Genomic DNA, 12,844 nt, shown 5'->3' with positions numbered 1-12,844 from the left:
AAACTGATTCATTCAGTGAGTATTGTTGTGATTTGCTGTGATTGGCCACAGCTAATCACATGGTACAGATGGTCTGTGATTGGCCCTGTCTGTACCATGTAAACACTGTGACTAATCACAGCTAGTAACACAATTGTACACAATGGATGGCATGAAAGGAAGCCATCCATTGTTTTCAATTGTCATGTTATCTGCTGTGATTGGTCACAGCATTTGCATGGTACCGGCAGCGGTCCAGCACAGTGATCTGTCATCTGCCATTTGAGGTCCACCCAGAATCCTGAAAGTCCCGCTTGGCCATCATTTTGCAATAGGCCAGGTGGGAAGTGGTTAAATGAGGGGGCCCTCACCCTGAAGGAATAGATCAGATTTAGTGTCCTTTACCGCAGTTTGTTGAAGTTTATTGGAGTATTCTTAGGCTCACCCCACCATATCTCAGTTCTATAACTAAATAAACTGCAAAAAGACATGTAAAGACTGTTCCCTGACTCTGTGGATTACCGTGTGCCTGGCAGCTGTGTAAAAAAACAACACCATTTTAAGTGTTAAAGGCTGTGAATCACACCAAATTTACGTGTGAGTAAAGGAGTGATGGGACCTGGGCTAATCTGTGCAGCTGTCAGTATATATATTCTGGAAAAATGCAGCATGGGAACATAAAAAAAATTAGACAGCGCTCAGTGCCCTGGATGACTAGTCACTTGTAGATAGATGGACCACGGGAAATGGGAACCAAAAGTAACCCAGACCAAATCATGTAGAAAGAACACTTCAATTTATTGCTCAAAATATGGGGAGAGAAAAAAGTTAAGAGTCTTTTATATGTTCCCTGGCTGCTGAGTGCCTATCAGGGAATATAACCTGGGACCAAACAGCCAGACCAGTCCCTGGTCTGCGATACATACAGTAGTGGTCAAAATGCCACCATGACAAGTGGCCAAACAGATCATTGGTGTCATGTAGATGGTTCTGCCAAAAGATGTTGGACCCAGAAATAAGCATGCACCATCATATGGGAGGTCAATCAGCCACAACTCAAAGGATTCTTTAGCCATCTCTGGAGGAGGCCTAAGGTTTCCAATGAGAAAAGGAAGTAAGTGAGGGCATGGGTTATAAGCATGCACCATCATATGGGAGGTCAATCAGCCACAACTCGAAGGATTCTTTAGCCATCTCTGGAGGAGACCTAAGGTTTCCAATGAGAAAAGGAAGTGAGTGAGGGCATGGGTTCCCCAATCCGGGAACCTATTAGATGTATCCAGTGTCTAACAACCTTTTTGCCTCAAAGGAACCATTGAAATAATTCCCAGGTCTCTGGGAACCCCGGCTAAAATGTATTTATCAGAAATAAGTGAGTAGTATGCCCCTTACAATGATGATCACAGAAGAATGCCCCGCTTACAGTAGTGGGTAAAAGGCTACCCTAACAGATGGCCAAATAGATCATTGGTGTCATGCAGCTTGTTCTGCCAAATGGTGTTGGACCCAGAACTATGCAGGCACCATCATATGGGGCGACAATCAGCCACAACACAAAGGATCCCCTAGAAACCAGTCTAGAGGAACCCAAGTGTTTCACGGAACCCTGGTTGAGAAGGACTGGCCTATTGGATACAATATAGTGAAGGGAAAGTCTAGCTGGGGGCTCTCTCTCCATATTGTGCCACTTCAAAGTTATCACAGGCCACCTATGCAGACTGGTTCAGTCCATTTTGTCTCATGTCTGTCAAATGGTTTGGTTTGCAGTTGGGATCATCTCAGCCGCTATGTCTCGGCGACGGTTGGAGGAAGCCATTCTTAGATCAAAGGAGTTGGAGAGCTCTGGAGAGAGCGTAGAGGAGGGCTCTGACGATGATGAGAGATATGGAGAACTCTTTGTGAGATACCGCATCCCGCTGAGCAAAGACACACACAGTATCTACAGCCTCCGTTTCTCCCCCAGTGGGAAACAACTGGCTGTGGGATTTGGAAATGGTGCCATTCAGGTAAGGGATTGTCTACATCAAGCTTTGTTTTTTTAAAGGAAAATCAAAAAAATCACATTAAATTAAGGAACAACGGAAATATTTATTAACCACTTGAAGAGCAGGCATTTTCTTGCAATTTTTTTTGTAAAAAAATATAAGAGATGATGTCACGCCAAGTAAATAGATACCAAACATGTAATGCTTTAAAATTGTGAACGCCCGCACAACAGCGACAAACAACATGAATTTTGCTATCCATAGGCGATACTTTAAAAGCCTTTACAGGTTACCACTTTAGATGTACAGAGGAGATCAAGTGCTAGAATTACTGCCCATGATCTGATGTTTACGGTGATACCTCACGTGTGGGACAATCACAGTTTGCGTGCGTTCGGGACTGACGCACACCTTCGCATTTGCGTGCTAGCACAAGGCGACGGGGCACTTAAAATTTTTTATTTTAATTATTAATTTATATTATTATTTTTTTAATTTTACACTGTTGTTTTAATTTTTTTTTTTTTTTGGATCACTTTTATTGCTGTCACAAGAAATGTAAACATCCCTGTGGCAGCAACATAACAGGAACTCTTTATGGAGGGATCTGGGGTCTATAAGACCCCAAATCCCTCCTTTGCACTTGAAAGCATTTAAAAACGCCAAGGTTAGTGTTTTTGAATACTTTCGATTTTTCAAACTGGTGCCTTTAGGATGCCAGTAAACCAGAAGTGATGTCATGACATCGCTTTTGGGTTACCATATCTGAGACCCGATCAAAGCCGATTCCGGCTGGTTGTTTTGGTCTCCCGTTGGGACGGCTTTGATCGGGTCTCGGATATGGTAACCCAAAAGCGATGTCATGACATCCCTTCTGGTTTACTGGAATCCTAAAGAGGCAAGTTTGAAAAATCAAAAGTGCCACCCCTCCGGTCCGCACCCCCATAGCGACGCCACTGGTAATGAGGCAGGTGCTGGGAAATTTTCAGAAAGCTATGTACAGTACCCTGGCTACCCCTCCTACCAGCCATGATCTGCCTGCATTGCATAGAGAAGCACAAAGACCCATGGATGGCATAACTGGTTCTAAGATAAAGTATGTAATGAAATGGGATAGCTTTATTTAACATTTTTCCTAGCATGTTTGTAGCACTCACTGCTGAAAGGGCCGCTGATTCGTCTTCCCGCAAGTGCAGCCAGGCAAACAGTGACTTTGACTCCTCTGGTTCAGAAAATAGTTTAGGGGTTTATTGCAGAATAACTTTGATGGGCTTTAGGGAGCTGTGGGATACTCCAAAACACTAAACAGGAATGTGAGGACACTATTCCCTTAGCAGCAGCTTCTTGGTTCTTCGAGCATTGGGACATGAAGTAGACAGCCCTGGTATGCCATTTGCAATGTTCCAGGCCAGCAAGCCTTAAACTGAGTGTAGTGAGGTTTTAACAACAGCAGCAGTCACCGAGATCCTTTCTTCCTCACGTCTGTACTCACAGTCTCCCTCAGACTCAGGCAGGCAGACTCCTCTGTAGGGCTCCCAGATTCTCATTGACACCCCTCTTTTGGCTCCCAAAGGACTTTTACCTAGACAGGCCCCCAAGCTAAGCCCTGCTGGGACCTTGATGAGATGGCTGGGCTGGCAGCCCTTCTGGCTGGGAACCTCTCCTGGAAAAGAACCCTGCTCTCTGGTACACTAAACCAGGGGATCCAACCAACCCCTGGGCCATGGCCTGTTGAGAGCCATGCCTCGCAGTGGGGGTTGGCAGCGGGCTGAGCAATTAAGCACATCTTAAACTGCCACCCTCCGACCACCAAAGGGTGCTCCTGACAGTTCTTCTTGGCGGTGCTAAAAGAGAGAAGTCATAGGCGACTCCAGCAGTCTTTACACTGGCTCCAGTGTAGGAATCCTGCTGCAGCAGTTCACTATTTCACACTCCAGACCCTGGATCCAGTTGAGGACCAATCTGATGCCCCGTAAAAAAAGGCTGCACCACTCCTGCCACAGACATGCCTAAAAGATTCCTGGAGAAGAGAAGTAAAAAGTCCCCACCGCTGACCTACTAAGTGCAGGATGAAAATAAGGACAGAGTGCAGGCCTCCTCCCCCAGCATGAAATGTGTAAACTGTGTCTGAGAAGAGGCTGGTTCAATGCCCCACTGGAGACTCGCCTCCCATAGCTAGCCACGACCAAGCTTTCCCAACTCCCCCAAACCGCCCCCTGCTGGCCAGGTTGGGAATCCGGATTTACCCGGTGAGTAGAGAGTACCTGGAGTGGAGCTTCAGCCTGGAATGGGGGTCAGGAGGAGACCGGGAAGAGGGGTGTGGGAGGGGGCTGAATTACTGCACCATGGGTCTCTGGTTTGTACTTCCCCAAAAGTTGCCAGTCAGCCCCTGCTGGATCCTACACATCCTGTAGGAATTGTGCTGCCTGGCACTCCTATCTTTCCCTTCTCTCTTTTGAAGAAAACTGGGTTCTGGGTTCCTACACCCTCCTCTCCAACAACCCCAACCTCTCCTCCGGTCTGTGGGGTGGTTGAACTTGGAGCGACCCTGGTGAAAGGGAGGTTGAGGGCCACTGCTCTAAACTATTTATGCACTACCCAACCACAATCTGGGCACACATCCCCAGGGATTGGCTGGAGCCCCATAAACATTCAGGCTGTTTATGTGATTCTTCACTGACTATATTCTGGAAATCCCCACAAAAATAGGGGAAGCAATCAATCTTTTAGCCTGTAGAGCCCAGAGCGACCTAAAGCAATTACACTCTGCTCCAATGATTACAACAGAGCCACAAAGCTAAATCTACCCACTCCCCAATAGCAGGGTGCTGCATGTTGATGAGGGGGAGAGGGGAAACAGGGAAAGCAAAACATAAGCAGATTAAACCTCGGCTTCAAATAGTTCCCTAGTTTGAATAAAGATGAACCTGGACAACAGTACATAAGACAGAGTGATTTAGAGTAGCAGAGATAAAGAGCAGACTTCAGACAGCCTAAAGGTAATCTCTTACAATATAAATGTGGAGGCTGCAGTTGTTTACCTCTTCACCTACAACTGGTTAGCACAGGGATTTTTTTTTTCCTGTATCTCAGTAGGTCTGTGGAACGTGTCAGCGCTTCATAAGCTTGTTCTAATGATTATTTTAGGTTGTAAACACAGAGAACGGCTCTCTGTTATCAACTCTCTTCCCTGGACATCGCACCAGGCAAGCCATCACCGCGCTCAACTACCACCCAAAGAACAGCAACATCCTGGTGGGGGCCGCAGCGGACGGCCTGGTCTCCTTTTATGACATCCAGTCTCAGATAAATGTCCTCACTCTAACAGGTATGGTACTCCTGCCTCTGTGAGAGATGGTCCATCATTGTATGGGCAGACTGGTATATACTGTACTTACACATACATGACAATGTAAAAGTCTGCTATGAATAAATAGGTAACATAGTAAGGCTGCTGTAGAGTGATAGACACCTTGGGATGCCAGATCATACCAATAACATGACAGTCTGCCTCCCCAAAAAATGCTCTTCCAATTCCAACTTCTCTGGTGCTCAATATTTGCCCAGGTCTGGTGACAGTGGGATGTAGAAGTGGGAGAGCCTATTCTCTCCATATCGTTGGCCTGCAGCAGAGCGTAAAGCAAAAAGCTATGCAGAGGTGTATTAAAGTGGACCATGCATGCATATGCTAATGATAGCACCTAACCTCCAAATAAAAATAAGTTAAGAAAGGGTGCCAAAAAAAAAAAATATGATGCCCCTTACTTCCTGCAGGTGACAGTGACATCACTATGGCCTCCCGAGTACTCGACATACTGCGAGAATAAGCCAGGTGCATTTTCATGTAAGGTTCACTTTACTTTTCTTTATTAACCACCTGAGCTCCAGAAGGTTTTCCCTTCTTCATAACCAAGCCATTTTTTTTTTTTTTTGCTATTCGGCACTGTTCTCCCTTAAAAAGACAAGAACTCACTGCTCAAGGTGGTGTAATTGCCTGATGACTCACACTGGTGCATGCTATGGCTCGCCTCCGTGGAAACTTGATAAAGTAAAAGAAATTGGCAGCACTCCAGGTTGAGTCAAAATCCAGGTTTATTGACTGGACATCCAAATATGACAATCGTGACAAGGTAGACGCGTTTCACCTACTGACTGTGTGCTTAATGATTAAGCACACAGTCAGTGTGGCGAACGCGTCTACCTTGTCACGATTGTCATATTTGGATATCACTGTTCTCCCTTAACTGGCAATTGTGTCCTCGTACAAAACTTTACCCAAATAACATTCTTGTAATTTTTTTTTCACACAAATACAGCTTTCTTTTGGTGGTTTTTGATCACCACTGGGTTTTTATATTTTTTGTTATATAAACGAAAAAAGACTGAACATGGAAAAAAAAAAAAGAAAAAAAAAACCTCAACATTTTCTACTTTGTTAGAAAACATGTCCAATAAAATAAAGTTTCTTAATAAATTTAGGCCAAAATGTATTCTACTATATGTCTTTGGTAAAATCAAAATCCCAGTAAGTGTTTATTAATTGGTTTGTTTTTTAGAGTCTTACAAACTATGGCATATATATTTGAAAATTGATCAATTCTGATGTACTGATGTCCTATCTAATTTCTATATATGACGGGTATTCAAAAAGTTTCTGCACTTCTTTACATTTGAGTTAAGAAAAAAAAAAATGGGGAAACTTTTTGAAGAACCTTTGTGTATCTGAAAATTGATCAATTTGGATGTATGGATTGCCTATCTCATTACTTAAAATACCAGAACTGTACAAATACCCCTCAAATTACCCCTTTTTGGAAAGTAGACAGTCTGAGGCATTTAGTAAGAGGTATGCCAAGTTTTTTGAAGTTGAAATTTTTGCTCACAATTTTTTGGAAAATGAAGAAATTGAATAACCTTTCTTTTTTTTTTTTTTTTTTTTTTTTTTTGTACATACGGTCACCAATGCAGTACAGCATCATCATATGACTGGTATGGCAGTAATCCGGGATAGTAACTGATGACAGCATTATAAAACAAAAATAAATTAAAAAAATATATATTACATAATTTTTTATTCAAAAGTTTAAGGTAGAAGTCGACCCTAACACAACACTAAAATCCCTGCATCAATAGACCTTCATGATCTAACACTAACCTATCTAGCCCTGTAAGAAAAATAAATCAGTACACATACCTTTTTTGAAGCGGATCCGATCCCACGCTAAGCTGTCAGTGGCGGCTTCGCTGTGGAGGCGGGTGCAGAGGACATATCTGACAACAGAAGCCCCATACTAAGTTTATGGGTGATGTCACTGCCCATTCATTTCATAGCCGTTGTCGGCTCTGTCCTCTACAGAGTTTCCACCGCTGGAGACCGGATCAGGTTGGCTTAAAAAAAAGGTATGTATACTGATTTCTTCTTTACAGGGTTAGATAGGTTAATACTAGATTGTTGAGGTCTATAGATGCAGGGATTTTAGTTTTAGGGTGGACTAACACTTTAAACTTTTTCTTTTTTTTTTACATAATGTCATTAGAGTAGTTCAGTGTCACCATAGTAACACTGTACTACTCCGGAGGAGGATGATCAGAGAATTTTTTTTGTTTTTTTTTCTACACTTTGCTGTTCCACTGCTGTTCATTGTAGCAGCAATATTTTGGACGGTCATGAACGGGTTACATTCATAACAGCTTTGATCACTCTGTGATTGGCCCAGGTACCATGTGATAGATAATCACAGCATCACTCAATAGCAAACACAGCTGTTATTAATGACATTCATTCATACCATCTTTGTTGGCATTGTGATCATACAGCATATGCAGAAGTAGAGCCACTCAAATCACAGCCATGATACTGGTATAACCACTTGGTAGGGAAGTGGTTAAACCAATCCTTTTGATCTGGTGGGATGTTATGGCTATTTGATTGGTTTCTGATTTGATAGTTTTAATTGAATTGCTCATTGATTGGATAATAAAATCAAAGCGTGTACAGCCTCCATTAGATGCATTAGTAGGTTTATATGGTGGAGGCTCTCATAGCTGCAAATGGAGGCCAACTCTATGTCATTACCCATGGAGTTGGTATGGGATGTCCAAACTTATATAGGTATAATAATTAGGAGTTGTGACTTTGGACCTTATAGCCTGTTTATTTTCCTGCTGATTGAAGTTACAGTACATATTAACTGTTTTATCATTACAGAGCCAGAGAATGAGATCCATGCAATGGATTACAGCATGGATGGTAGTGTCTTTGCCACGGCTGGGAAAGACCGCCACATCCGTCTGTATGACAGTCACACCAGCGAGGTAACACATTGTTCTTTTGTCCCATGCATAATCAATGGTCTTATGTGTAGCACTACTCCCTTGGGAGCTGCTTGATGCGGATCCCCTTTGGTTACCCATAGCAACTACTTATGAATTCTTAGTACTTTAAGTGTTTGTCTCAGTCAGGGGATTTGTTTTTTCATTAGAACCTGGGATAGGAGAAGGGATGAGTGGGATACTCCAACTTGATGAACTATGCACAACTGGAGGACTTCTATCTGAATTGAGTGCAGCAAGGCCGCTGCTTCACCTTGCCACTGAAGTGAAGTATTTAATAGGCAAACTCTGTAGTGAATTACTCTTCAGGGCCCCACTTGGCACTCCGACCCCGTACTCTTACTCTTCAGGGTTCTAATTGGCACCCTTTTACTCTTACTGTGTGAGCTGACCTTCTGCCCTCTGACTTCACTTGAGTAGCCCCCCTTCCTGGGCAGACCCCTTGGCAAGTCCCCTGGTACTCACGGACACTGTTTTTCCTAGTTGACTCTGCCTGCAGCTCCACCGTCAGCTTTCCAGGACCCTCAAGGCTTAGCTCCACATCTGGCTCAATAGACTGACATCCTGTGACCACCTTCCTCAGACTGCAGGAGGAGAGACAGCCATCAACCTCCTCCTGGGACTCTGCTTCCTGCCAAAGACACCCTGTCACATGTGCTCTTGGCTTTTATGGTCAATCCCAGGTTGCACTACAGTGGTACCCTCCCACTGGGACTGCCACAAAAGCCCGTTTTTCACTGGCCAGGTTACCTCCACTGTCCAACAGGCCCCCCTATTGGATACAGTGGGGACACTTCCTCAGACTAAGTGGCTCACACCTGGACATATGCAACAGGCATAACTAACAGACCAGGCTCCGACCCCTGATAAGCAGATGGAGCATAACAATGCTTTTAAACTAGCACCTATCTAGGAGGGTGCTACATATGTATGAATGGCCCAGGCATGTAATATTATAGTGGCAACTCCTGATGCCAGTGTCACCGAGCTATATGATTTTAGGGGAGAGGATCCCAGAGGACATTCTGTAGTGTATTTGTATATCATCCCCCCCCCCCATACGCCAGTGGTGCTCAAGGTGAGCAGATTCAAGGTGAAAAAGAAGGTAAAAAAACTGGGAGAGATCCTTTAAAGAGTAATGGAAATTATAGTACAAAGATTCATAAGTATGTACTCCACATTCATAAGGTTGCTGGATATCTGTCCAAGGGTCAAACAACCTATTTTAGCACATGTGTGGGGAAGATGACTGTCTCAACGAGGAGTATGGATGGTCACACTTGATGGTCATTGGGGTTTTCTAAGCAGTGGTTAGGTCCAGGGAACAATAGTAAAAGGTATAAATCCCCAAAATAGAACCAATACGCGTTCAACAGAGGCACCCGGTAAATAGTAAAAAGGTGCCTCCATGTGAATTTGTCAGGAAGATTGGTAATTATTAATCACAAGAAAAGGGTAAAGCGCACCATTACTGCGTTTTGTAGCTCTTTAGTGGCCACTTCTTCAGTAAAAGATGTACAGTACACTTTAAAGGGGGAAATCCGTGTGCATTCCTTCAGCCCAAAGTATATTGTGTAAAAAAAAAAAAAAAAAAAAAAAACATTACATAGTTATAGTTTAAAAAAAGTGTTGAAATAAATATATACTAGTGCGCTGTCTAATGATCTCTCAAATAAACATTTGTATAAAGTTTTTTGTAAAAAATGAGGTTATCTATAAACAGTAATATAAATAAAACATTGCATAAAATGTTCCTCTTTGTGACAAAAGAAGAGAAATTATCTAACAATTATCTATAAACAAATAACACAAGGTGACATTATCTCGAAAACACAAAATATAAATGGTTAACAAACAGCTCTAAAAAATCCTTAGAGAAGAGTCCTATTAATGAATTGTGAAAAAATAAAGATTCAGTCCAAAGCTTGTGAAGCAACTGGGTGTGCTTATACAATGACCCCCTCCAAGTGCTCAATGAACCACCTCCTTGCTAGGTAATAAATGATGGCCGCTTACCAGTCATCAGGGGTCATACAGCATTTAGTGACACTCCACTAAACCACCTCCATCCATAGATGAACTCCCGATGCTTATCAGCGATCCAACTACATGAAACTAAGTTTCACTGCACAAGCTCACGCCATATTGGAGGTGCCATCTCATGGATCAGGAAAAAGGAGGAACTGATAGTGCATTATCTTCCACACAACTGTTTATTAACCACTTAAGCCCCGGAAGATTTTACCCCCTTCCTGACCAGGCCCTATTTTGCGATTCAGCACTGCGTGACTTTAACGGACAATTGCGCGGTCGTACAACGATGTACCCAAATGAAATTTACGTCCCTTTTTTCCCACAAACAGAGCTTTCTTTTGGTGGTATTTGATCACCTGTGCGATTTTTTGATCATGCGCTATAAACAAAAAAAGAGTGACAATTTTGCAAAAATAACAATATTTTTCACATTTTTTTATGTGAAATTCCCCCAAAAAAATGTAAAAATCAAATTTTTTTAACATTTTAGGCCAATTTGTTTTCTGCTACATATGTTTGGTAAAAAAAATCGCAATAAGCGTATTTTGATTGCTTTGCACAAAAGTTATTTCCAGCGGCGCGCGCTCGCCCTCTATAGGCTCACAGGCTAGTGACGTACCCCTATGTCGGCAAGTGGTTAAAAGTATGTGTTGCACTTACATCAATCAGATTTAGTTTAGGACATCAAATATAGGTGAGCACGGCCGCCTGCAGTGCGGACCGTGCAGAGTGACGACACGGCTACTCCGTCCAATGTGTTTCCCCTTCTACAGGCGTCAACTGGGAATAGAGTGTAGCGCGCACCGTCACAAACTCTTCTCTTAAAGTGGAAGGACAAAAAAACTCCTAGTCATTTTTTTGACCTTCTGCTTTAAGAGAAGAGTTAAGCAGTCCGCGCGAGTGACCGGCGGACCCGATGTCCACCGGTCACTCGCGATCGTCGGGTGGAGAGGGAGAAAGGCAGGCGGCTAATGTAAACAAAGCCGCCTGCCATTCTCCCCTGTGTAAGAACAGAGATCATACGGTCCTGCTATGCAGGCCGTGCTCACCTATATTTGATGTCTTAAACTGAACCTGATTGATGTAAGCGCAACATATACTTTTAATAAACAGTTGTGTGGAAGATAATGCACTATCAGTTCCTCCTTTTTCCTGATCCATGAGACGACACCTTCAATATCGAGTGAGCTTGCTGCAATGAAACTTATGAAGCACCATCCTAGGTAGGTGCTAGTGAGAAAGTATAGTTTGAGCTTTGTCTGCTTACCAGAGGGGCTGCAGGTAAATCTATATTGTTCTCTGCCTACCTAGGATCTGTTAGTGAGGTCTGCTCATTGTGCTCATGCTCAGTATGCAATTGATTCAGTCTAGAGAGTGTTTGACACTGGTCCAATAGGGAGGAAGATTGGATAGTGGAAGGAAACCTGATGAATGAGTGCATGGGCTTTTGATACAGTCCTAATGATTGGCAGAGGGCAGGACGCCTCAAGCATGTTGCGATAATGTATAAAAGCCAGGAGCACATTTGCTCGAGGTCTTTCCTTGGAGAGCAGTCGGGAGGAGCTGAGCCTGGAGGTCCAGGGAGGCTGACTGAGATGGGAGACACTGGTGGTCCTGTTTCTGCAGTATTGTGAGTACAGGAACTTGTGTCAAGGGGTCTGACTTGGGGGGGGGGCACCCCTGCTCCTAGGAAAATCAGTGGACGGGTGTGGACGGGAAAATCAGTGAAAGGGGATGCTAGTGAGAGTGTCCTGAAGATAAGATATGAATCACCAAGTCATCTTGTCAGAAAGTAGAGAGAGCAGGATACTTAACCCCATCTACACTTGTGGCAGTGTGGATTAACAGCCTGGCTGTTCCTAAGTACTGAAGAAGTTCTGAAGATAGAAGTTCTCATCTATGTGAATAGTTTCATTGGAGTATCCCACTATTCCCTTCTCCTATCCCAACTATAAAATACACAAACAAAACCAACACCCCTAGACTGTTTATTACTGTGAAGAGCCCACGGGAGCAAGGAGTTTAATCTAGTTATGACTGTGTGTTGGTAACCAGGGGAGCCCGTCAAGGCAATTTCCAGCAGTCCCTATGGAGGCAGTGCTACACTTAGTTTCATGTAGTTGGATCGCTGATGAGCATCGGGAGTTCATCTATGGATGGAGGTGGTTTAGTGGAGTGTCACTAAATGCTGTATGACCGCTGATGTCTGGTAAGCGGCCATCATTTATTAACTAGCATGGAGGTGGTTCAGTGAGCACTTGGAGGAGGTCGTTGTATAAGCACACCGAGTTGCTTCACAAGCTTTGGACTGAATCTTTCTTTTTTCACAATTCATTAATGGGACTCTTCTCTAAGGATTGTTAGAGCTGATTGTATATCGTTTATATTTTGTGTTTGCAAGATAATTTTACCTTGTTATTGTTTACAGATAATTTCTCTTCTTTTGTCACAAAGAGAAACGTTTTATGCAATGTTTTATTTATATTACTGTTTATAGATAACATCCTTTTTTA

General features: G+C 43.2%; 1 protein-coding gene across 1 annotated transcript in view; it reads left to right on the top strand.

Moving 5' to 3' along the window:
• LOC309551708 (uncharacterized protein) overlaps positions 1–12,844 on the top strand; it is a 55,384-nt gene that overhangs the window by 15,874 nt on the left and 26,666 nt on the right. Inside the window, exons 2-4 of the mRNA XM_082252393.1 lie at positions 1,747–1,985; positions 5,112–5,292; positions 8,173–8,279. Coding sequence (XP_082108519.1) covers positions 1,767–1,985; positions 5,112–5,292; positions 8,173–8,279 — 507 coding nt within the window. The 5' untranslated portion in view covers positions 1,747–1,766. The remainder of the gene's footprint in view (positions 1–1,746; positions 1,986–5,111; positions 5,293–8,172; positions 8,280–12,844) is intronic.

The sequence above is a fragment of the Pelophylax lessonae genome (genome assembly GCF_965119305.1).
Source record: "Pelophylax lessonae genome assembly, chromosome: 3".
Lineage (NCBI taxonomy): Eukaryota > Metazoa > Chordata > Amphibia > Anura > Ranidae > Pelophylax > Pelophylax lessonae.
This window is presented reverse-complemented; position numbering and strand designations above follow the sequence as displayed.